This window comes from Geotrypetes seraphini, chromosome 1, assembly GCF_902459505.1.
Source record: "Geotrypetes seraphini chromosome 1, aGeoSer1.1, whole genome shotgun sequence".
In the NCBI taxonomy this organism is placed as follows: Eukaryota; Metazoa; Chordata; class Amphibia; order Gymnophiona; family Dermophiidae; genus Geotrypetes; species Geotrypetes seraphini.
In genome coordinates this window covers 474297115-474322911 of record NC_047084.1, presented here as the reverse complement: position 1 = coordinate 474322911, position 25797 = coordinate 474297115, and the positions used below count along the sequence as shown (strand labels likewise).

At 40.8% G+C, this 25797-nt stretch overlaps 1 protein-coding gene across 5 annotated transcripts in view; it reads left to right on the top strand.

Annotated features, from left to right (window-relative positions):
* Positions 1-25797, top strand: part of TJP2 (tight junction protein 2) — a 161247-nt gene that overhangs the window by 30113 nt on the left and 105337 nt on the right. For all 5 annotated transcript variants that reach the window (XM_033924801.1, XM_033924824.1, XM_033924794.1 and 2 more), the window contains exons 2-4: positions 11742-11798; positions 15550-15674; positions 23357-23459. In XM_033924801.1, the coding sequence (XP_033780692.1) occupies positions 11754-11798; positions 15550-15674; positions 23357-23459 (273 nt within the window). In that variant the 5' untranslated portion in view covers positions 11742-11753. The remainder of the gene's footprint in view (positions 1-11741; positions 11799-15549; positions 15675-23356; positions 23460-25797) is intronic.

Below are 25797 nucleotides of genomic sequence, written 5' to 3'. Positions count from 1 at the left end.
GGGAAATTGAGTTCCTGCGGGGAGGGTGACAAAATTGTCCCCTTGCCATTTTCTGCATGGGACATCACTGAACCCTTCAGAAGGTGTGTCAACATCAGGACACCACGGATGTTAGACTTCATAAATCTGGTGATTATCTGTCTAGATATAAACCTTGGAAATGGTAGGCCCTTGAGAGGAGAAATGCAGGCCCTTGAGAGGAGAGTGCATGCACACAATTCAGGAATTAAATAAAGATTATAAATACCAGGAAGAATCAGATGCTTTTTTTGTTACTTCCTGATTTAATTAAGTATGGGTGATTAGTAGTAGTACAGCCATAATGTTTGGTGCTCTTTTAGGTTCAAATCAGGACTTTGACTGGGCTAGGCCAAAATTTTAATTTTGTTTCTCCTCAGCCATTCAAATTTAGACACTTTTTTCTTACTTCAGTTCATGGACAGATGACCAGATATTCTCCTTAAGAATTTTCTGGTATAGTGAAGAGTTCATAGTTACTTCTGGAAACTTAAACAATTTTTGGTCCTGAGGTAGCAAAGTCTCTCCACAATTTCTGTCTGCAATCACTTTTGGTTTTCTTAACCTTTCCACAAGCACCACCCACAATGCAGGAATTGAAGTTACTAAGTGCCACCCTGGACTTTTTTATAAGAAATTAATTTTCTCTGTTAAGTGGTGCACTGCAGTTTTGGGAGGTGGTAGGAGGTGGGAAAACGGATGTTGGCTTTGTGTAGGTGAGACCAACTGTATGGGGAGAGAGAGTGAAAATTACACACTAGCGCTTGTTTGTGCCATCTTGCTTCTGTTTAGTAAAAGATTGGCTGTGACCGCATGTGCTGCCACAGTTTCAATGGAACTAATTTTTAACGCATTTCATTACATTAGTGATTTTTATTCTGCCATTACCTTGCGGTTCAAGGCGGATTACAGAAGAGGATTTCTGGACTTGTCCAGAAGTGTTACAGAGTAGAGCGGGTTGCTTCAGAGGATTGAAATGTTTCATACGGTGTTAGTTAGTCTTCATGGATTTCTTGAATAGCAGGGTTTTTATTTCTTTTCTGAAAGTTTTGTAGTCTGGGGTCACGATTAGTAGATTGGAGAGTTGGTGGTCTAGTTTTGCTGCCTGCGTGGCTAGTAGGCCATCGTACAGTTCTTTCCGTTTGATGTCTCTGATTGGAGGATATGTGAATGGTGTCTGGGTTCTTCTGGGCTTAATGAGGTTGTGATGGAGTGGTATATATTCCCTTTCATGCATAATTGCTTAAGGGTTATTCCATGTCAAGTGATCAAGGGCTCCCTGCATGACCATCACGGATTTTGATAAAACTTTATGCACAAAGTCCCACATGTATCAAACGAACTTTGGTAAAGTTTTAGTTTCGCCTGTGGAATATTCGTGGAGATATAGCCATTTGTTTGACCCCATACTGCAATGACATACAGTACGACAGTGACATTCTGACAACTTTGAGACACAATATCTCACGAGCTATGTTTCCAAAAAAACTGAAACTTAGCTACCCTGCACAACTTTTGGAGCTCTATTCAGTGCTACCAATAATAATTTTTGTCGAGCACTGAGTGAATGGCTGAATTACAGTAAACTTGGCCGAAAAAATTAGTGCTCCAAAAAAAGTCAAAGTTTGACATTACTTAGCTCCCACAATAATTGAGTAATAAATGCGAAATTTGGTGCATAATGTCTCAGTACAACGTTGTTTTCAAAAGTACAATTTCAACCTCCAAGCTCTTTCCATTAGTTTACAAATTAAGTGTAAAGTTGCTAATTTGTGTAAAAAGGCCAAAAATAGGGTATTTTCAGCCTGCTTTTACAGAAAAATACCTTTCAGAAACTCTTTCAAATCAGTCTCATTAGAAAGAGCATATTTCAAACCCCCTAGAAAAGTGTTCTTATGTTCTTAAATGGGGATGAGGGGGGATATTGAGGCTATTACCTATTTTTCCAGTTTTTGTAGAAGAATGAGTTGACCCTTCTATGCCTCCTCTGACCTGGCATTCTCATTTCTGCATTCTGCTGGCCTTAGTCTTCTGCAGAACGAAAGAGCAAATAGTCTAGTTTCCATCCATTTTAATTGGATGTGTGCTGGTGTCTAACTCTGGGGTCTAAAATAGGGTTAGTAAATATGAAACCCCTTTTTTTGCATTATGCCTGGAAAACTGAGCGCAGATGTTGCAAACTACGTGCTTCTGTTTGCACTAGGTTTCTACATTGTCTCCTGAGTCAGTGGTTGTTCTAGAATCTAGATTGTTACATATGAATGTAGGTAGACATGAGGTGTGTGGGAAGGGGGGGGGGAAGGCGGCGGTGGTTGCTGGGTTTGCCCATGGAATAAAAAAGCATGAATGAAGCTGGGAGATTTTGGATGCCTATCTGCCAGAGATGATGTGTAAATGAGGAAGACTGCAATCTGTCTTGGAATGGAGGGTGGGAAGGATATTACTGGAAGATTTATTATTATTTTTTTTAGTGGCTGACAGTGAGGTGGGGACCGAATAGTGTGGCAGTCTGTTTGACTTTGTGCGTGTTTGTCTGTCTTGCCATTATTTATATTATGTCATGTCTCAAAGCTTTTCTTAATTGGTCTGTTGATTTGGATATGAAATGTGAACTTTGGCAAGAAAGGGTGCACCTAAGCCAGGAACTGGAAGTGATTAGCAAGGCTGCTAGGCTGATGAATAGTGACATTGTTCATAGGCTAGTAGCAATGCAGCAAAGAGCTGGTTAACCCCCCCCCAAAAAAAAAAAAACACAAAACAAAACCCCACAACAAAAAAACAAACAGCTGGATGTGGGAACTGTGGGATGCATCCTTTCCTGTACCCATCTTCTGCACCAGACTCCAGGCAGTTGATCTGGACCAACAAATTTACAGCATCAAGTGACCTCTCACTGTGATCAGTAGACAAAGGGCTTACTGTCTTGGTTGTTGAAAAATGCAAGAATGTTTGTGCATTCAAACCTTGTTTTCAGCACCAGCTAGCTATTTTTCACTCGCTGTGCCTTTGGAAATTGCTACCTGTGGGGCTCGGGCAGAAAACTTGCATAAAAAAAAATTGTGTGCTGAGTGCATGGACTTCTAATGTGGATGCAATGCCAAAAGTGTTGCTTGCCAATGCCATAAGCTAATAATATGTAAATCTGGTGTGCTTCTCTGATTAGTGCATAAATACTGCGCACATCAGACGTATACGCACAAGGTTCTGCACTGGGACAGTTGGTGGCTGTGCACATGTCTGAGCAAAGTCTGCACACAAGTTGGAATGTTGATAGACTGCTGTTTTTAATATGCTTTTCACTGGTGTCTGATGTGAGGCTTTGTGCAGGGTTAGCTTCTATGCAAATAGGGAGCCAGAGACCCCGTGGCGATGGGCGGAAGATAACACGGGGCTGGGAGGCCCTTGTGTTGCCCATCAACCAGGGTGGTTAGGGGGTGGAGTAGGTAAGGCGAGGAAGGATTGGGTAGTGGGCCTGTCAGGCAGGGAGGTTTAAATTGATTGGAGGGAAGCAGGGTGGCACGCGGGGGCGAGGTTACTTAAGGAGGGGAATTTGGAGGACTCGACCGTTCAGGGACCTCCAAGGCGTTTTTTGCACGCCAACCCACCCGTCTGTGATTTAGGTAGTGGAGGGTAGCTCGGGGTGGCGGATCTCCCGAGCTACTAGGTCATTTGGGGCTCATCAGGTGATGAGCGGTGGGCCAGCGGGGTGCCGTGCCTGATGGGTCAGGTGACCCAGATAAAGGGGCATGAGGGACTTGCCACCCCTCTGAGCCTTGCTGAGGTGGTGGGGTCGAGGGCACTGAATGATGTTAATTGGGTAGCTTGGTAGGAGCTCTTTATTTTTCATGTTAATTGAAATTATGATGTGTAAAAAGTGTTATGGTTAATAAACTGAGCAGCGGCTAATTTTTCCATCAGAAAGTCTGTAGTGTGTTTTGTCGAAAAGGGAAGGGTCATGGTTACAAAGGGGGGGTGAGTATATATGGGGGGACAGCTGTTAACCCTTTTCTGCATTTATGCTCCCAGATAAACCTGCGCAGATGTCGTACTAGCTCAGTACACTTCCAGCTGCATGGGTCCTCGATAACACTGTGATGATTCACTCTTTCCTTTTTCAGTTTATTTGGCATCATATGTCACAAATAAAAGACCATAGATCTGGTCATCGTCTCACCCCCTCCCCCCCCAGTTGTGCTACAGGTTTTTTTTTTTTCCACCTGTTACTTACAAGATGGAAATAAAGGTGTTCTCTCTGATTTTCTGTGAATGCTCTAAACCAGTGGTTACCAAACTTTTTCTGTTCATAGCTCACTTAGGGCTCCTTTTACTAAGGTGCGCCCAGGTCAAACGATAGTTCTGTAATCTAATACAGAATTTCTCAACTTCTTCAAGCTAAGTACCCGCTAAGTCTAACAAATATCAACCGAGTTACCCTGACCCCACCCCCATAATAATAGTATTAATTGTAATGCAATTTCTTCCATCCATTTTTCATATACACACAATATAATCTTATCAATACATAATGGTAACCACAAAATTTTAAAAAACACAAAGCATACTGTACGCAGAGAAAATGTTAATTATTTATATTAGGGGGGGTTCAAAGAGGTCAAGGCAGATGACTTTAAAATATGCAATGTCACCTCAGTAACAACTATAGAAAAATATAAAAAATAGTGCAAAATAGCAGATATAAATTCTCAAAACTGACATATTTTGATCACTAAATTGAAAATAAAATAATTTTTCCTACCTTTGTTGTCTGATGATTTCATGGGTCTCTGATTGCACTCTCTTCTGAATCTGCATATAATATTTCATTCTTTCTGCCTCCTACATGCTTCCTCTCCTACGGACCTCATTCCCTTTCCCAACCAACATCTCTCTCTCTCTGTCCCTCCATGAGTCCATATTTCTTCCTCTCTCCTCTACCCCCATTGGCAATATGGTGCCCTCTCTCTCTCTCACTGTCCCAGTTGTTGCAGCATTCACAGCCAGTCAGCCAGCCTTTCAGGATATCCACAGTGAATATGCATGAGAAAGATTTGCATACACTGACTCCTTCAAATACAGATTTATCTAATGCATATTCATTGTTGAAAGCCAACTTGTAGCTGTTGTGTGCCTCAAAGACTGGGTTGAGAACACTACCCTAGAGGAGAAATAGATGTGGGTTAATATGTTTGAGGGCGTAATAGGGCAGAGTACAGTACAGGGGTTTAAGAAAGGATTGGACAATTTCCTGCTGGAAAAGGGGATAGAAGGGTATAAATAGAGGATTACTGCACAGGTCCTGGACCTGTTGGGCCGCCGTGTGAGCGGACTGCTGGGCATGATGGACCTCAGGTCTGACCCAGCGGAGGAATTGCTTATGTTCTTATGTCCTCTCATTCCCTCCCTTGCTGCAAAGGGAGTAGGGAAAGAGAGAGAGATCCAGGGTGCATCTCTCCCCCTCCCTTTACTGCCACATCCAGGATTTCTCCCTCTGGATCATGTGCAGCATTTTTCACCACTGCCCAACAGCCCCATGCCCATTTCTCCTTCTATCGCCCCTCTCCAGCACAATGCCACATCTCTCCCTCCATCACTATGTCCAACATTCTTCCCCCTTGCATCTCCTTCAATCTGTCCCTCTGTTCCATCTCCACCACATCCAACATTTCTCACTCTCACCCCTTTCTACCTCTTTGTTTACTCCTGGCAGAATTATGTGCATCTCTTCATTCTGCTCCTGGATCCAACATCTCCCTCCTCCATTTCCACCTCCTGTTTATCTCTCTCCCTCTCATCTACCCCCATGTCCAACACCTCTCTCGTGCCCTGTGTCAAATCTCTCTATCCCCTTCCAAGCACCATCTCTCCCTTCCTCTCCTCCATTACTTGCAGTTTCATCTTCTCCCCTCACCATGCATGTCTCCCTCTACTCCCCCATCTATCCTTCTTCTCACCCTCCCCTCTCCTCTCCCTGTGCCACCAGATTTTCTTCATCTTCCCTCTCCCTGTACCACCAGATTTTCTTCCCCTTACCTCTTCCCTCTCCCTGTGCCATTAGATATCCTTCCTCTCCTTCCCTTTACTCCAAGGCTTGCTTCTCTGGGTTGTGGTACTGGCAGTGACTCTTACATGTTGCTAACCCGGAAGTCTCCCCTCTGCCGCAAAGAGACTTCTGAGTCAGCAACAGGCAGTGTGTGGGAATTGCTGCCGATACTGCGATGAGATTCGATGCTGATTTGCCCCCTCTCCACCTCTGACTCAATGCTGATTTCCTCCCCCCCCAAATTCCTCAAACAGCAACAGTAAACAGGCTGCTTGGCAGCCTGCCCGCCAGGGCTTCCTTTTGCCACTTCATCAGTGATGTCATCAGTGAAGCAGAAGGAAGATCCCAGTGGGCAGCCCAGGAGAAGCGCCATTGCTACTGCTTTGATCCGGAGGAAACATTCAAGGTACTGAAGGGAATAGACTTAGTAGATAAGGACAGGTTGTTCACCCTCTCCAAGGTAGGGAGAACAAGAGGGCACTCTCTAAAGCTGAAAGGGGATAGATTCCGTACAAACGTAAGGAAGTTCTTCTTCACCCAGAGAGTGGTAGAAAGGTGGAACGCCCTTCCAGAGGCTGTTATAGGGGAAAACACCCTCCAAGGATTCAAGACAAAGTTAGACAAGTTTCTGTTGAACAAGAACGTGCGCTGGTAGGGCTAGTCTCAGTTAGGGTGCTGGTCTTAGACGAGAGGGCCGCCTCGTGAGCGGACTGCTGGGCATGATGGACCACTGGTCTGACTCAGCAGTGGCAATTCTTATGTTCTTATGTTATGTTCAGTCAAATTGAGTCACCAAAGTGAATTGGTGAATTAATTCACATGAATCAGGCAGCACTACCATGTACCCCTAAGGGGTTGAAAAACACTCTGGTAAAAGATGTCTAATATAAGAATAATCTGCAGCTCCCCTGTAATTCAGTCACAGCACCCCAGGGAGCTGCAGCTTACAGTTTGGGAACCGCTGCTCTAAACAGTAAAAACAGTAGTGGCTTCTCATTTGTTTCACTTTTATTTGGCAAAATATCTTCAGTCTGATATCCACCCCACCCCTCTTCCCTCATATGCACATGTTTAATACCTAGGAGCCTCTTGCAGATGCTGCTCTTCAGTGAACCTGGCATGCTCGTATTGCATGGCTTCTGCCTTTTCCTAGTCACTTTTATATGGAGAGATATGATTGTTATACTGTGATGTTGATTTTAACCAATATGTTCTATAATCACAGTAGCTCTTTATATTATATAATTCTTAATTAAATATTGTGAATATCTCAGAACCAACACCCGTGACTGGTGAAATCACCAAACTGGGGGTCATTGGGGGACCATCATTGAAATTCACTGTCCCCTCACCATCCTATTTAATATTATTAAAAGTTTCAAAATGTGATTACTGCCTTTTCCTATACATGAAATGCTAAAGGACAGGCCTGAACATTTATGATGCCCATCTGAAAATGTCTTTAAAGGCTTCCTGTTTGTGCTTTCAGTGGTTGTATCCTTGCTATGCCACCTTTATATATATATATATATATATATATATATATATATATATATATATATATATATATATATACACAACAAAATGGCTTACAAAACAAAAGAAAAAATATATCGTCAATTAATAGAAAAGGGACATCACAATCAGAAAATCTGAATAGCACAGCCAAAATGTCCAGAAAAGAAAGTGGAGTGGTTACCATCTTCATATTTTTTAGCCTGGAACCCCCCCCCCCCCACGCCCACCCCCAAACTCCTATTCTCAAAAGCCATTTAAAAGAATGTCTAAATTTCCTGTTGGAAGAGTCAAATTGTGGATCTTGCTCCCATCAACCCTTCAAAGCCAAGGCCAAATAGAAGAATGCAGATGAACATGTTAAGTCAGGCGAGTGTGTGCAACCGATGATCAGTGCAGTAGCCTAAGAACCAGGGGAATGGGATCCAGTTTCCACTGCAGCTCCCTGTGACTCTGGGCAAGTCATTTATTAATCCTCCATTGCCCCAGGTACAAAATACCTTTTGAATGTAACCACAGGTGGTATATCAAATCCCATCTCCTTTCCCTTGAGTGTAGTGTGAACAAGAGGGATTAAATGGAATCAAAGAAGACAAATAGAATGGGAGCCCAAAAAATTAATCCCTTCCTCCATGGATATCAAAGCGGTTTACAATACATTGAATAATAAGCAGTTACTCTTAAGTATTTACTGTATTAGATGCCTGCAATATTGGCATATTTAGACATATTACATAGCAGACTGTATTCTGAATGGTTTTCAGACTGTGAAGATCAAAACGTCAGACTCCACAGTTTATTGGTTTGCAGTAATTCTACCGGAAAAGTGCAGGAGCATGTACAAATTTGTGTTAAGTCTGCACATCCAGATGCTGTTTTACATAAATGAATATGCCTCAAATAATAAAATTTGTCTTAAACCTGTGAATCAAAAGGAACTTCCAAATATAAAATAGAATCTACTGATTACAATGGGAGACCTTGCCAGACAAGGAGAATTTGTGAGTCAATACAAATGTTCTGTAATGCAAAGGGATGATAATTTTGACATCTTGAGATAATTGTCAGTGAGCCACTGCCTCCAGACAGGAGTTCATGGGGCTTATGTTAGAAGAGTACAGACCACATAAGAGAGACGGGGGGAAAATGCTTGAGTACCTGAATAAATTCAGAATAAAGAATAAAATAATTTTATTCTTTATTCTTTTTTTTTTTAATTGAAAAGCTTTTATTGAAAAACACTCCAAACAGTACAGAACAATTGCACATGAAAGGCAAAAACAAAAATACATAGAGCTGAATACCACACTCCAAAATTATTCTTTATTCTGAATAAATTCAGAATAAAGAATAAAATAAATTGGTCAAGCACTCTTCCACAATGATCAACATAAGAAAGACGACGGATAAGAAGTGAATAATTCACTACATCAAAAGCAGAGGATAGATATTAATGCATCCAGATGGGTGTGTATTGTAATCCCCAAATTTGTAATAGCAGTTTTTGTATGGTGCCTAAGGCAAAAACGACATGATCTAGCAACAGCCAGTAATTACAGTGAAAATTCAAGTTTTTCAAACAATTTTGAGAGGAAAGGTATATAAAGGAACCAATATCAGATCTGCAAGATATCTAAGCCCTGATTTTTCAAAAATGAGCTGATATGATAGAGGTCTATAAAATAATGAGTGGAGTGGAAAGGGTATATGTGAATCGCTTGTTTACTTTTTCCAAAAATCCTAGGACTAGGGGGCATGCGAAGAAGCTACAAAGTAGTAGATTTAAAACAAACTGGAGAAAATATTTCTTCACGCAACGTGTAATTAAACTCTGGTCTGCACGGGGATCGTGGGAATCCTGCGGGTCCCAAGGGAGTCCTGCAGGAATCCCCCCTAACCCACGGACTCCCACGGGGACCCCCCTCTGGCCCATGGGGATCCCCCTCTAGCCAACGGGACTCCCACGGGGATGGAAGGCTTTGGAAGCAGGGTTCGTCCATATAATATAATGGACACGTCAGCCTTAGTAAAAGAGGGGGTTTATAAGTTAATTACCTGAACAGAAAACAAAAAAAGGGTTCCACCAAAGAGATTCCAGAAGCACAAACACAAAAGAAACTGTGGAATTGATGATCCTGTCAGAAAGTAATTGCTGCTTTTTATGGGGACGGGCAGGGATGGAGGTAATTCCTTGTGGGGACGGAGAGGATCCTGGCGGGGATGGGTGGGGACGGAGAGGATCCTGGCGGGGATGGGTGGGGGCGGAGACGGGTGGGGACGGAGAGGATCCTGACAGGGACGGGTGGGGACGGAAAAGATCCTGATGGGGACGGAGAGGATCCTGGCGGGGATGGGTGGGATTTCTGTCCCGCGCAACTCTCTACTCTGGAATTCGTTGCCGGGGAATATGAAATGACTTAACTTAGCGAGGTTTAAAAAACGCTTGGATAATTTCCTAAAAGAGAAGCCCATAGGCCATTATTGAGATGGCTTGGGGAAATCCATTGCTTATTCCTAGGATAAACAGGTTAAAATCTGTTTGACTACTTGGGATCTAGCTAGGTACTTGTGATCTGGGTTGGCCACTGTTGGAAACAGGATACTGGGCCTGATGGACCTTTGGTCTGTCCCAGTATGGTAATTCTTATTTTCTTAGTGGCCAATCCAGTTTACAAGTACCTGGCAGAAACCCAAACAGTAGCAACATTCCAAGCTACTAATCCCAGGATAAGTAGTAGCTTCCCCATGTCTGTCTCTTTAGCAGACAATGGATTTATTCCTCCAGGAAATTGTTCAGACCTTCTTTTTTTTTAAACCCAACTACATGAACTGCTGTTTCAGCATCCTTTAGCAGCATGTTCCAGAGCTTAACTATTTCAGTGAAAAAAAAACTTCCTCCTTTTGGGTTTAAAAGTATTTCCCTGTAACTTTGAGTGTTCCCTAGTCTTTGTAATTTTTGAAAAGAGTAAAATGCACCAATAATTTTATGGTAAGAATACTAAAAGGATTCTTTAAGACAATCCAAGAACATAAAACCTTTAAAATCAAAATGATAAAATATTTTGACACCTACCAGACAGGACTTAACAAAGATCTTGGCTTCCTTTCCCAATACAAAGACTGGAGTCGGAGTCGGTTAAAATGTGCCAACTCCAACACTTAATAGAATTAAATTGTATGTCATAATGCTTAAATTTCTTATTTCACAGATAATTTGATTACCCCATTTTTTTCAGGATATGTTTTACTTTTAGAATCTATTTTGACGTCAAGTTCTTTGATTATTACAAAAGAATGGCACCTTGAGAATGGCACAGGGACAAAGTTTATCCCTGTCCTCATGGACTCTGGTCTAGAGAATGACACGGGGATAAATTTTTCCCATCCCTGCGGGAACTCTTTTTCATGTCCCATCCCAGTGAGTTCTTTTCCTGTCCCTGCCTCATTCCTACAAGCTCCGTCCTCATCTGCACAAGCCTCAAACACTTTAAAATCATAAGTGTTCAAAGCTTGTGCGGTTAAGGCAGAGCTTACAGGAATGGGACAGCGACAAAACTCATGGGGACGGGACAGGGAAATTTGAGTTTCTGCGGGGACGGTGAAAAATTTGTCCCTGTGTCATTCTCTACTCTTGTCCAATCCTCGCCCTGTCCTCAAGAACTCTGTCTAATCCCTAACTGCACAAGCCTCAAATAGTTATGATTTTATATTGAAATCATTTTATTAATGTGTAAAAATGAACAATATTCCGTAGAAATGTCATTTTATAAATCACAAATACAGAATAAGGGTCAACAAGGAAAGCCCCTGTCTCCCCTCCCCCCCCACATATCCCATCCATTATCGAGAAAACTGAACAAGCTAAATTACTACAAAATGCTACATAGAAGAATCATGCTAACAGAATATTTTGGTCACACACATACAACACAAATGGCAAATCCATAATAGCTGACCAAAAATGATAAACATAAGTTAAACCAAAATCCCAAAAAGCTATACCTTGCAAATAAAGGAGTTGAAGTGGAGATACTATAATAAAGGAGTTGAAGGTTTTATGTATTGACTCCACAGCCCTGCTAATAACTAATGTTTTATGATGTAAACGTGGGTAGTTTTTTTTGTGTAGTTGTGTATTAATAGTTTCTTTATTTTCTGTTACACACAGCAAGCTTCAGGAATGGAAGAGCTGATATGGGAGCAGTATACAGTGACGTTACAGAAGGTGAGATTTTACTATGTTCAGCTTGTGTAAACTCTTCAGGATGGTCTTTTAGACACTGACACTAGACTTTTATTGGCCTGGATTCTCTAAACCAGTGTCTCGCAAACTCTTCTGGCCGGCGGCACACTAAAATCAGTGCCCCAGGTGGAAGACACCCGGAAGTCAACGTGATGACGTCACGCGCATGCATGCATGATGTCATTGCTTCAATGTCCACGCATGCGCGGAGGCCCGTCTGGCTGCGACCCCCGCCATTACAGGGATCTAGGAGGTGCGGGGAAAAGAGGAAAGATGCCGGCCAGGAGGAGAGTCAGCTGCGCTGGCTGATTTCCTACAGGACATATGGAAGACTGTTTTCAGTCTTTTTTCACACTCTCTCACTTGCAATTGACCTCCACTGAATCTACTACCATAAAAAGATGGGAATTTTATTCCCCTTGCCTCACCTCCATCTGTGTGATCACCTATATCAGATTTTTGGGTTTGTATATTTGTAGTGTGAATTTTCATGTGTAACCTGAATGATAGCACTTCACATCAAGTATTTGAATTTTGTGTGTATTTTTGTCGATCCTGTCTTGTGGATCTTATATTACCCTGGAGGATGGTTTTAGGATCTTGTTTAAAATAAATGGAGGGAATACTTTTAATGGTTACAGGAAAGCTGTTTAGGTAAGTATAGTAAATACAAACTTTTTCTTACCCGATCACCCCTATTTACAATGGTCCAACACATGAACTAATTTTGCTTTTACATCTTTGGGGTTCTTTTACTGTGCTTTGGAATTGCTACATTTAGGCATGCCAATAACCTAAATTTATGTTTTTTTTAAACCCTGTAATAATTTGAATTTTGAATTTATTTATTTATATACCACTTATAGCCTAAGTGGTTTATATTCAGGTACTCAAGCATTTTTCCCTATCTGTCCTCATGGGCTCACACACTATCTAATATACCTGGGGCAATGGGGGATTAAGGCCTAGATTCTCTAAAAGTCATGTTAAAAACCAACGGCTGCTATCGCAGCCATTATAGCAGCCCTGCACAACATATGGCCCACAGGCCGAATGTGGCCCGAAACGGCTCTCACTGCGGCCCGTGCCAGGGTGAACTTATATTGTCCACCCACCCGCTTCCTGGTGTTTTAATGTTAAATCTTCAGGCAGCTGCCGCATCAGTGAGCAAGCCTGCCCTGGAGCACTTCATTCTACTTCTGAGGCAGGCCTGCGCTGCACAGTGGCTGCCTGAAGACTTACAAATCGCAAACTTCCTGCTACCGTTGCGTATGCCTGGACTCCTGCCTTCTGCTGCTGTCGCGTATCTGCCGGGACTCCTGCCTGCCTCATCTTCTCTCTCCACCCCTGAACCAGCAGTGGCAGCTCAGTGGGCTGCCTACTTCGTCACACAGCTGCCGCTAGCATTAGTTTATATGTGGTTTCATTAGGCAGCCTCGGGGCCTTTGCTAGGCCAGCCTGCTTCGATGATGCAAGGCCTAGCAAAGGCCCCAAGGCTGCCTGGTGAAACCACATTTAAACTAATGCTAGTGGCAGCTGTGTGGCAAAGTTAAAAGCACACAGTCAGCTGCCACTAGGCTAGAGAGAGGAGAGTTACTGCTGGACAGGGGGAGGAGGGAAGGGAGAAGGGGTACTGCTGGACTGGAGGGAGGGAAAGAGAAGGGAGAAGAAGTACTGCTGGTCCTGATAGAAGGGGAGGGAAAGGAGGGGATACACTGGAGGGGAGGGTGAGACAGTGCATGGGGAGAGAGCATGTATGGTTGGGGGTGGATGGGAAGTAGGGATGCCACTCAAGGGAAGAGGCAAGGACAGAGAGAGAAAGTGTGCAGAAGGCAGAAAGTTTCAAGTTTAATATTTTTCTTGATTGATCGCTTAATCAAATTCTAAGCGATGAACATATTAAAATATAGTCAAATAGGGACAAAACATTACAAACTTTAAATAATAACATTGGGTAAATAACCAATACATTATACTCATTACATAAGGTAAGATAGGGGTAAGAAATACAATTAATAATTAAAAGCAAAACAAAGGAAAAATACAATAGGGAAATAAATAACCACAGAGCATAATACAATAAAATAAAATTGCTGGTTTAAGAATATTAAAAGCATCTTTAAAAATAAATGTTTTTAAATTACTTTTAAATTTTCCCAAGTCCTGCTCATTCCGTAAATAAATTGGGAGAGCGTTCCAAGTTTGAGGAGCAGTTACCGAAAAAATAAACTGATGTCTAGTATTAATAACCTTAAGTGATGGAATGGTCAACAAATTTTGTTCCTTAGATCTCAAGGTTCTGCTTGGATGATATGGTATTAAATGTTTAAATATGAATGCAGGAGTCTTATAGAGAAGAGACTTAAAAACAAGTAAACAGAATTTATATGTTATCCGATGGATAACTGGGAGCCAGTGTGCATCTATCAAAAGGGGCGTAACATGGTCATATTTTCTAGACTTAGTGATGAGTTTAATGGATACATTCTGGATAATTTGAAGACGTTTAATTTCGTTTAGTGGTATCCCCTTAAAAAGAGCATTACTCATGGAGTAGGTGGATGGATGGGGAGGACAGAAAGAAGGGAAGGAGAAATGTCACACTCGGAGGAAGGGAGAGAAGGCAGAGAGTAAAAAGTTGGATTCATGGAGGGAGAGAGATGTTGGTTAGGGGGGGAAGGAGGACCGGAGGAGAAGCATGCAGGAAGAAGAGAGAAAGAAATGTTGGACTGTTGAAAAGGAGGGAGAAATGTTGGACTGGGAGGGGGGCCAGAAAGGAAGAAGTAGGCATCCCTCAGGCCAGCCTTCTGAAAGTAAGATGAGGGAAAGAGGGCAGGGGTCGTCGGAGGCTCGGGGGTGGGTGGATGTTGTGTGGCAGTGGGAGAGCGTGGGCATCTCTCCCTCTGCTGAGGGGGGTTGGGGTGTATGTTTGGACATCTCTCCTGCTGCCGGGGGTGTGTTGGCAGCAGGAGAGATGGGCTATAATACACGCGCTTTTATTACTCCCACAAAAAAAAAGACTACAATTTGATCCTTCATGTTTTTTTCATTAGCCACAGTCAAAACACATGCCACAAGATGCACTTTTTAACAGTGCTGTCACTGTACCAGCACCGCTGGACCACTTATTTTTTGTCGCCAAAAGCTGACACCGCTCTTGGAGAATGACTTGGCGATTTTTAAGAATCCACCAGAGTGCTCATTTCAATATTCAAGAGCCCATTTGCATGGTAGTGTTGGAGACTGCTAGAAAGCTCGCTAAAGACTGCAGTATTCCATTTTGATAATCCACTGCTAAAATGCATGCAGGCGAAACAGTCTGGTGGTACCAGTTTAGCGACCACGTTAAAGTTTTGAGAAGCTAGCCCTAAGTGACTTGCCCAGGGTCACAAGAAGCAGTGTGGGACTTGAACCCACAACCTCAGGGTGCTGAGGCTCTAGCTCTAACCACTATGCCACACACTCCCCCTGTAGATTGTCATTTTATGCTTTCTTAAAATTAAAATAAAAATCTGATGATGGCCCATATAAGCTTTTTTTTCCTTCTTCTTCTTCTTCTTCTTCTTCTTCTTCTGCAGAGCAAGTTTACATGATTAGACTACAACTTTTAAACTCTGTGAGCATTAGTAGGCCGTTCACTCGCTTGTGGGTTGTCATTGGAGACAAAGCGGGTAGAACAGAAAGCAACATATCTGTTTGATTTTTTTTTTTTTTTTTTTTTGTTCATGTCCAGGACTCCAAAAAAGGCTTTGGGATTGCGGTGTCTGGAGGCAAAGATAACCCCCACTTTGAAAATGGTGAAACTTCCATCGTCATCTCTGATGTTCTTGTCGGGGGCCCTGCAGAAGGTGTGCTTCAGTAAGTCAAACGGAATATGGAAAATAACAATTTGTTCTAAACAAATAATAGCACCACGCAGAGAACAAACTGATGCAAAGTTTAAATGATTTCTTCCCAAGACCTCAAACACCCAAGACACTACTCAATTATTTTTCGTGTCCTTACTGGAGTAATGTGTTCATCATTGGTCTTGTATAGGCATGAATCATTTATGACAGGCTTTAATTTAACAATCTGGTGTGTAGATTCAATACATTTAATAAAGAAGAGCACTTAAATGTATTGAATCCACACACCAGATTGTTAAATTAAAGCCTGACATAAATGATTATTGTCTATACGAGACCAATGATGAACACATTACTCCAGTAAGGACACGAAAAATAATTGAGTAGTGTCTTGGGTGTTTGAGGTCTTGGGAAGAAATCATCAGTTTGTTCTCTGCATGGTGCTTCAATAAGTGCAATATATGCTATAAAATTGGAGTTGTATCGAATATTTGTATTCGATTTGGTCAAATAGTGATTCAAATTTTGTATACGAATAATCCAGGGCTCTACTTTGCTAAATCCTACGGAAAAAAACACTTTGTTCCTTGATTTCACATTGTTTCTTTATTCCCATTAGTCATATTTGGTATTCATATTTGGACAAATAGTATTTTTCATTATTCGTATTTGGCAAAATAGTCAAATATGGTGCAACTCTACTATAAATGCAACTCAAGCATGGAACTAGTGGGGGGTTGTAAATGGAAATAAATTGTTGTGTTCATGGGGCATAACACTTCAACCCGAAAACCTTAGCCCAGGGTTTCTCAAAATATTCTTGGGACTTTCTCCCCAACAAATATTTATGAACATAAGAATAGCCTTACTGGGTTAGACCAATGGTCCATTTAGCCCAGTAGCCCGTCTTCACGGTGGCCAATATAGATCAAAAACCCAAATAGTAGCAATATTCCATGCTACCAATTCAAGGTAAGCAGTGGTTTCCCCCATGTCTGTCTCAATAACAGAGTATGGTTTTCTTTCTTCTCATGCTTTCTTATCTGTGGAGTACCTCAGGACTCCCTGCTGTCTCCTTCCCTGCTTAATGTTCTGCTTAAGTCACTGGGTACAGCACTATATAAATTAAATCTGAAATTCTTCATCTATGCAGATATTACAGTGCTGCTCCCAGTGAATGAAGATTGGCCCTCAAAGGTGGAAAATCTTTTACATAGTAACATAGTAGATGACGGCAGATAAAGACCTGAATGGTCCATCTAGTCTGCCCAACCTGATTCAATTAAAATTTTTTTAAAATTTTTTCTTCTTAGCTATTTCTGGGCAAGAATCTGAAGCTCTACCTGGTACTGTGCTTGGTTCCAACTGCTAAGTCTTCGTCAAAGCTCACTCCAGTCCATTTACATCCTCCCAGCCATTGAAGCCCTCCCCAGCCCATCCTCAACCAAAAGGCCATATACAGACACATACCGTGCAAGTCTATATAGTAAATGACAGCAGATAAAGACTTGAACGGTCCATCCAGTCTGCCCTGTAATTATATGCATTACAACTTCATGATTAAATTAAAATGTCTTTTTCTTTGTTAATTCTGGGATATAGACCTTAGAAGTCCACTTAGTACTGTCCTTAGGTTCCAACTACTGGAGTTGCCATTGAAGCTCACTCCAGCCTATTCAAACCATCTCATTTGCGAGATTCAGACCGTGAAAATCTGCCCATTCATATTTAATTCGAGATCCTCTGTATTCATTCCATGCTTTTTTGAATTCCGTCACCATTTTCCTCTCCACCACCTCCCTTGGGAGGGCATTCCAGGCATCCACCTCCCTCTCCGTGAGAAATAATTTCCTAACATTACTTTACCACTCCTCAACCTCAATTTATGTCTTCTAGTTTTACAAATTTCCCTTCTCTGGGAAAAGATTTGGTTCTATACTAATAGCTTTCAAATATTTAAATATCTATCATATCACCTGTCCCTTCTCTCCTCCAGAATATACATGTTGAGGTCTTCTAGTCTTTTCTCATTCTTTTGGCACAAACCCCATACCATTTTCATCACTTTCCTCTGGATCATTTCAAGTCATCTTATATCCTTAGCCAGACACAGCCTTCAAAACTGAACACAATATTCCAAGTGGGGCCTCACCAACAATCTGTACAGGGGCATCAACACCACCTTTCTTCTACTGGTTATGCCTCTCTCTATAGGGCTTAACATCCTTCTGGCTAAAGCCACCACTTTATCACACTTTTCAGATCCTCAGACACTATCACCCCAAGGTCCCTCTCCCCGTCTGTGCATATCAGCCTTTCGCCTCCGAGCACATAACATCTCCCTCGGATTTCTAATCCCCCAAATGCACCACCTCTCCATTCTTCTAACTTTTGCAGATCCTTTTACATATTTTTCACTCCCTCTGGGGTGTCCACTTTGTTACAAATCTTGGTATCATCCACAAAAAGGCAAACTTTACTTTCTAACCGTTTGGCAGTATTGCTCACAAACGTATTGAACAGAATCGGCCCCCAGCACCAATCTTTGAAGCATGCCACTACTCATCTTTCCTTCCTCCAAGCAAATTCATTAACTGACACCCTCTGATGTCTGTCTGTCAACCAGTTTCTAATAATATAGTTCACCACTTTGTGTCCTAACTTCAGCTGGTCGTTTGTGCAAGAGCCTCCTATGAGGAACCATGTCAAAGGCTTTGCTGAAATCTAAGAAAATTATATCTAGCACACTTCCTTGATCTAATTCTCTGGTCACCCAGTTAAAGAATTCAATCAGATTCATTTGGCATGATTTACCTTTAGTAAAGCCATGTTGTCTTGGATCTTGTAACCCGTTAGATTCTAGGAATTTCACTATCCTTTATTTGAGTAACGCTTCTGGATGTTTATGTTTATTAATACTTATGCACTGCCCTTCGCAATAACAGCTGTGTAGTTTACAATTTTAAACTAAAAAAAGCTCCAATCCAAAAGATCTTATTATGCTTCCATCATTTTTCTAGTAACCTAAGTGAGGCTTACCACCCTGTAGTTTCCCTCTTCATCTTTCCCTCTTCATCTCTGCAACCGCTTTTGTGAAGAAGAACCGCATTTGCTGTCCTCCAATCCCCTGGAACCTCTCCAATCTCCAGGAATTTATTGAACAAATCTTTAAGTGAACCTGCTAGAACCTCTCTGAGCTCCCTCAATATCCTGGGATGGATCTCATCTGGTCCCATGGCTTTGTCCACCTTCAATTTTTTAAGTTGTTCATAAACGCTTTCTTCTGTGAATGGCATGGTATCCACTCTAATCGTGGTCCTTCTCAAGCATTTGCACATTTGGGTTTTTTTCCACATCACTCTCCATATAGCAGTTCGTAGTTTCTTTCAGTCTCACAATTCCATTTTTCATCTTCCTCCTTTCACTAATATAACTGAAAAAATTTTTGCCACCCTTTATTATATTTCTAGCCATTTGCTTTTCCGCTTGCACTTTCGCCAGACTTATCTCTCTAATGGCTTCTTTCATTTTCATTCCGTATTCCTTTCTGTGCTTCTCTACTTGAGTATTTTTATAATTCATAAATGCCAACTCTTTTGCCTTTATTTTCTCCGCCACTAGTTTGGAGAACCATACAGGTTTCCTTTTTCTTTTGTTTATTTTCCTCACATAAAAGGTCAGTAGCCATTTTTATTGCTCCTTTCAGATTGGACCACCGTGTTCCACTTTTCTTATGTCATCCCATCCTGTTAGCTCTTTCTTAAGATACTACACTTCTCCCTCCGTATTTGCGGTTTCAGCATTCACGGTTTTGATTATTTGCGGTGTTTAGCTTGCTGGGCTCCTCCCCCCATCACGTCAGCTTGCATAGAGAAATCGCTGATTCCCAGCACTTTCTTCACCATGTTTTGCCTCTCCTTCAGGAACAGGCCAGATCTCCCACCATATTATTTGCGGTTTCACCATATTCACGATGGTTTTTAATAGAAAACAGCAAATAACATATGAAAAAATTATTTGTGTTTTTTCTGTTTTCGCGGGTCTGTTAATACCCTAGCACAGCAAATATGGAGGGAGAAGTGTATTTTATTTTACTAAAGTCCACATGTTTGAAATCCAGGACTTTGAGTTTTGTGTGGTTGCCCTCCACTTTAGTCTTATATCAGACCAAACCATTTGATGATTGCTACTGCTTAGGTAAGCACCTACTTGGACAATAGAGAGACTTTCCCCATTTGTGAGCTCCAGATCCAGTATCGCTTTTTCCTTCATCTGTTCTGTCACCATTTGTCTGAGCAGAGGCAAGTTTCCAAGTTTATTTACAGTTTGATACACCGACCATCAAACAAATATCTGGACGATTTACGATTGCTAAAATTGGAGTTTTAAAAAGAAATAATAATTAAAAAAAAGTAAAATAGGGCAACATAATGATAGGACAAAGACAGAGATACAGACAAAGTTGATACAATAGATACTGGGGAAGGGGAAGATTCCAAATTAAATCAAAGTCAAAATAAAAATAAAAGGGAGGTAAGAAGGGGAAGGAAGTGGGCGAATATGGAGGGATGGGAGGGGTTGCTTCTTAAAAGCAGTTCTCTTTAACCATAAAAGATGGATGGAAAAAGGATCTTATCCTGAATTTTGGTATGCATCTTGAAGTTTCAAGTTTATTATAAATTTGATTAATCGCTTATTCAAAATTCTAAGCGATGTACAAAACAGTAAAATTACAAATTTCTGGGGGAAACAAAACAAGCGAATAAGACTAACCTAACAAAACATATTAAACAAAAGGAAAAAATGGGGAAAGAAACACAAGTTGTTGATAATAAATAAGACAGAACTTTCTAATCCGCATCCAGCAGGTTGAAATCAACCAGCAATAGCACCTCTCCTTACTTTCCCAACTTTTGGATATCAGCAATAAGATTTTTTATCAATTTACTGCGATTGAGTCAGAGGTCTGTAGACAACACCCACATAGATAGAAGTTCCATCTTCTCTTTTCAAAGCGATCCATATCACTTCTTTCTTTTCCCAGGCCCTCTGCATTTCAGTCGTTTGGATATTGGTCTTTACATAGAGAGCTACTCTTCCACCTTTTCAACCATCTCTGTCCTTCCTAAAAAGATTATAGCCTAGTATGTTTGTGTCCCATCCATGGGAATCACTGAAACTGTGTCTGTGTGATCACTACAATATCCAAGGTCATGATTTTTGTTGCGTAAACTGCGAGTGTTTGTGGTCATTGCTTTCCAGCTACTTATAGTGGCAATTTCATTTTTTGTCTAGTTTTTTGTTTAGTCTCGCTTCTGTTGCCTTGCTAAAAAGTGTATCACTAATATTGTTGATTACATTGCTATCTTTAGTACTGTCACATCTTGTCTTTCGCTGGTGATGGCCACTGTAAGTGTTCTGCATACATATGCTACCCCCACCTTCTAGTTTAAATGCTTAGAAACATATTGCCTGAATTTCTTAGCAAATTCTTATAACTACCATGGTAAGATGCAGCCCATCATTACAATATAGTCTCTTGTTTTTCCATGTATTTCCCCAGCCTCCTATGTACTTAAAGCCTTCTTGATGAAACCAGGCTCTGAACCACCTATTGAAGTTCTCAGTATTTAATACTCTTTCCTCTCCTTTTTCATATGTAGGCAGTACTTCTGAAAAAGTTCAGTCTTTACAAAAGGTTTTAACCCCACCCCCAGCTCCTAAAGAGCTTTCTGCACTACAAGTGGGGTATTGCTGGCTAGGTCATTTGTTCTGAAGTGGATAACATCAGCTTTAGAATTCTTAGTTTCTTCCCTAATTATGGGCAGTATTTGTTTGGTACCCATGGTGGCTGAGAATCCTGAGAGACATTTCACTATTTTAGGCTTCTTGACTTGTGTTCCAAGGTTAAGGCCTCTGATGATGGAATCCTCTAACAGCAATAATTTTCTGGTTTGAGCTTTCTTATTTTTCCTTTAGGGGTGCTTGTCTTTTTGAGTTACCTTCACTAGTTCTGGTTCCATATTCAATTCTTTTTTTCTTGAGCAGTGCAGTACTGTAATGGAGCAAAATAATTATGTAGGGGCAACAATTGTGAGGGTAGATGTGCCTATGTTGCAGTCTACATGAGCCTATTGTGACCCATCTATTTCTGGATTGTTTTATTCTTTGAGGCATTGGTGGCAAATTTGGTATGATTCTGTGGAGTGATGGAAGATACTTTAATTGCATCCAATTTCTGCTTAAGTTTACAGAGCTGCTCCTTAGTATTAGAAAGATGAAGATAGATGGGGTAAGCCCCAAGTCTTCAGATGGTGTGCCTTGGAACTAAAGCATCACAATGATTGCACTGAAAAAAACCAACAGAAAACTGCAGGAAAATGTACAGGTCCAGGAATTTATTAAATAAAGCCAGTAAAAACAACAACAACAACAATAAAAACATATATCACATATATAAAATGAGTACGTAAGCTACAATATTTATATCCAAAAGCTGGTCCTAATGTTCATGTGGACTGGACCCGACATGGTCCGTGTTTCGAAGAAACACTTCTTCCTCAGGGGTCCCGAATGTTGTTACGTAGAGTATTAGAAAACCAGAAAGGACTAATCTGTCCCCAATATTATTATTGTCACTATCATTTTTAAAATCTTATATAGCACTGCACCCTGTATATGTGATTGATTTTTTTTGATATCTTTTCTTCACAAAGGTTATCAACATGATGCAGTTAATCAATCATCACTACGTTTTCCTACTACAACAAAGAATGCCAGTAACAGAATATTCAAATCTTCCATTTCATACCAAGCCACTTTATCTTGGAATTCGTTACCAATAGTGATAAGAATGTTAAATAGCTGTCAGTTTGTTTCGTAAATCTATTTAAACTTTATTTTTCTTTTTTGGAAACTATATACTTCAGATGGAATAATGCAGTCCATTGTGAATTTATATATGCCGTCCTATCTCTGCTAATTTTTGTAGTTTCTCAGTAACATAGTAAATGACAGCAGATAAAGACCCGAACGGTCCATCTAGTCTGCCCATAAGTTATACCCATTAAAAAATACATGATTAGATTAACTTGTCTCTTCCTTGGGGGCGGGGCAGTGAATTTACATATGATATTCTAACTTTGCTAATTTTGTAACGCCTGGTTATATTGTTCAACTAGATATTACTACTCAGAACTTATGTAGATAGTTGCGGAATATAAGCGTGAAATACTACTACTACTACTACTACTGATCATTTCTAAAGCACTGTACATCAAAACATAGAAGTAGTAACATAACATGTTGGCTCATGCTTGCAGAAAGATCAGGTTAATATTGGTTAGCCTAAGAACAGAGTTCTGAATCATACTACTCATTGTACATTTAGACTTTATAGCCAATTAAGACTTGCAGCTACAGGTTGGTCCTTGATGTACTCTGTCATGCAAGTAGGGAGCAGTCATGTTGAATATACAGTATCGTACGATGATAGCAGATGGAACTGTTGGATTTTTGCTGTTCTTTTTTTCAGGCGATTTCAGTGTTTAAACTTCCGTTACCCAAAAATATCTTGATGCTAAAAGTAGTAAATTTAATAATTTGAGTGTGCAACCAGGGCTCAAACCATGTTGTAAGGTTTCAGATCGCTATGCAAAGAAACCTTTGTTTAATATTTTTGTCCTTTTGCAGAGAAAACGACCGGGTTATGATGGTTAACAGCACCCATATGGATAACGTGTCCCATTCTTTTGCTGTTCAGCAGCTGAAAAAATGTGGGAAAACTGTCACATTGGTGAGTTTCTCACTGTCCATGTCTGCAGATTTTTTTTAGGTTCCATTTATTTCCCAAAAGCAGTGGGGCTAAAATTCAATTGATTCACAGCCTGATTCACTAAACATTTTGTATTTTCTATAAATACGAAATCAGTGGAACCTTAGTAAATTAGTTTCACAGTTCTAAGTTGATAGTCCTTTGGTTGTGCAAACAATGAGAATATTCATGCCAATTGTCTGTGAACAGTATTGAATAAAGCACGAGTCCAAGCAGCCAGAACACATGAATTAGTGTGCAATGTTCTACTAATTTTAATTTGCTATTTTCTTTCAAACCCATACAATGGGACACATTAGCTAGATGATGATATGTTTTTGAAGATAAGAGATAAGGGATTAGAACTTGTATACCGCTTTTTTGTAGTTAAAACAATCACACTTAAAGCGGTTTACATACAGGTGCCTCACAATCTATCTAATATACCTGGAGCAGTGGAGGATTAAGTGACTTGCTCGGGGTTACAGGGAGCAGCGCAGGGTTTGAACCCACAACCTCAGAGTGCTGAGGCTGTAGCTCTAACCACTATGCCACACTCCACTTCTGTTTACTAGGTCCATACTATGCCACCACGTTCATCTTGTGTTGGTTGCAGAAGGTGCAGTCATAGTTGCAGGCCTCTTTAATTGCATATGATGGTCCATGGTTTTGAGATTTTTTTTTTTTTTTACCAGATTTGGTCTAACATCATGGCTGTTACATTACAGCAACTTTTTAATGGGGTTTTTTTTTTTTTTTTTGGGAGGTTGGGGTTTGGTAGTGGAAAAGTAAATAAGTAGATAAAAGGCTAGGGAGTTTAATGTCTGAGCTGGATGTCTACTTTATTTCAAAGGGAGCCTGTGTAGAAAGTGACAGCACTTGGCAGCAGGCTATTAGGTAGAGCTTCCAGGCCCTTGAATAAACTAATGTTTCTTGGGTCACCCTTATATCAGTGGAGCCTGTCTCTCATTAAAAAAAAATTCCTTAAGAAATTCACCATGACCAAAAAAACCCCAAGTGTCATGGGGGTGACCATTGCTGTCTTGCACCCCTCTGGGGCCAGACCCGTTACTGGTGTTGGAATGCTTATCTAGAGCATGAAAAGTAATGCATAGGACCAGAGGACTGGATCAGAGAAGAATATAGTTATGGGGATGTGGACAGAATTCTATTATAGTCTTCCAGAAAGCTTTAAATCTAGAGCTCATGAATTTTTTGAGCCACTATTTTAGGACAACTTTAGATGTTTTTTTTACAGAATTCTGTTGGTGACTGAGTGGAAGTATAACAATGGTTAGAACAGCAGGCTTAGAACCAAGGGAGTCCAGGGTTCTCCACTTTCTCCCACTGATGCTTCTTTTGACTTTGAGCAAATCACTTCATGCTCTTTGTTGCATTAGGTGTAAAACTTACAAATGAAACCCTTATTTATACCTGTATGTAACTAGCCTTGAACCCAGATTTGGAAATATGAGAATCCTGACTGGGTTTTATTACTCATCGGTTCCTTGCTTGGTGCGGAGTTGGGCTCCTGCACTTCTCCATTAAATTTTACATCTGGATCAGAAGAAGGGGTTCAGTTTGCAAGCCCTGAGCTGTTTAGAACAGCACAGAGTGATATTTTATCCAAACTAATGAGCATAGTGTTCCTTTAAATCTTAGGTAAGGTTTCCCTACAAAGGAAGCGGATATGAATTTTGGTAACACCTGTGAAAGTATAAAACTTTTTGCTTAATCCGAAGGTAAAGGGGTTTGTGGGGAAAAGTATAAATTTCTAAAAAAAAACCCCAGGAACCAAGGGCTCCTTCTAGAAAGCTGCGGTAGGGCCTTAACGCGCGCTAAATTGCCCCGTGCGCTAGCCGCTACTGCCTCCTTTTGAGCAGGTGGTAGATTTTCGGCCAGTGCGCGCTAATCTGGTGCATGCGCTAAAACACTTAGTGCACTTTCATAAAAGGAACCCCAAATCTAAAGTGGTGTATTTTCATATTAGATCTTTTCCAAATGCAGTTCTATTTCAGTAGATCTAGCAGTCCCCTGAATGAGAGAACCCTTAAGATGCTTTGGTTTTGTTGGTGCCATAGCACAGCTGGTGTGTTATCCACTGGGGATGTGCACAGGCAAAAAAAAAAATTGGATAGGTTTTGAGATTTTTTTTCTCAAATTTGACATGATTTTGGGGTGTATTTTCCAGTTAGTTTTACATGTTTGTTTTGGATAAATTGGTGTGGTAGCCATGTTAGTTAACTTATAAAGGTAACAAAAAGAGAAGAAAATGATACCTTTTTTATAGGATTAATACATTTTTGATTAGCTTTCAAAG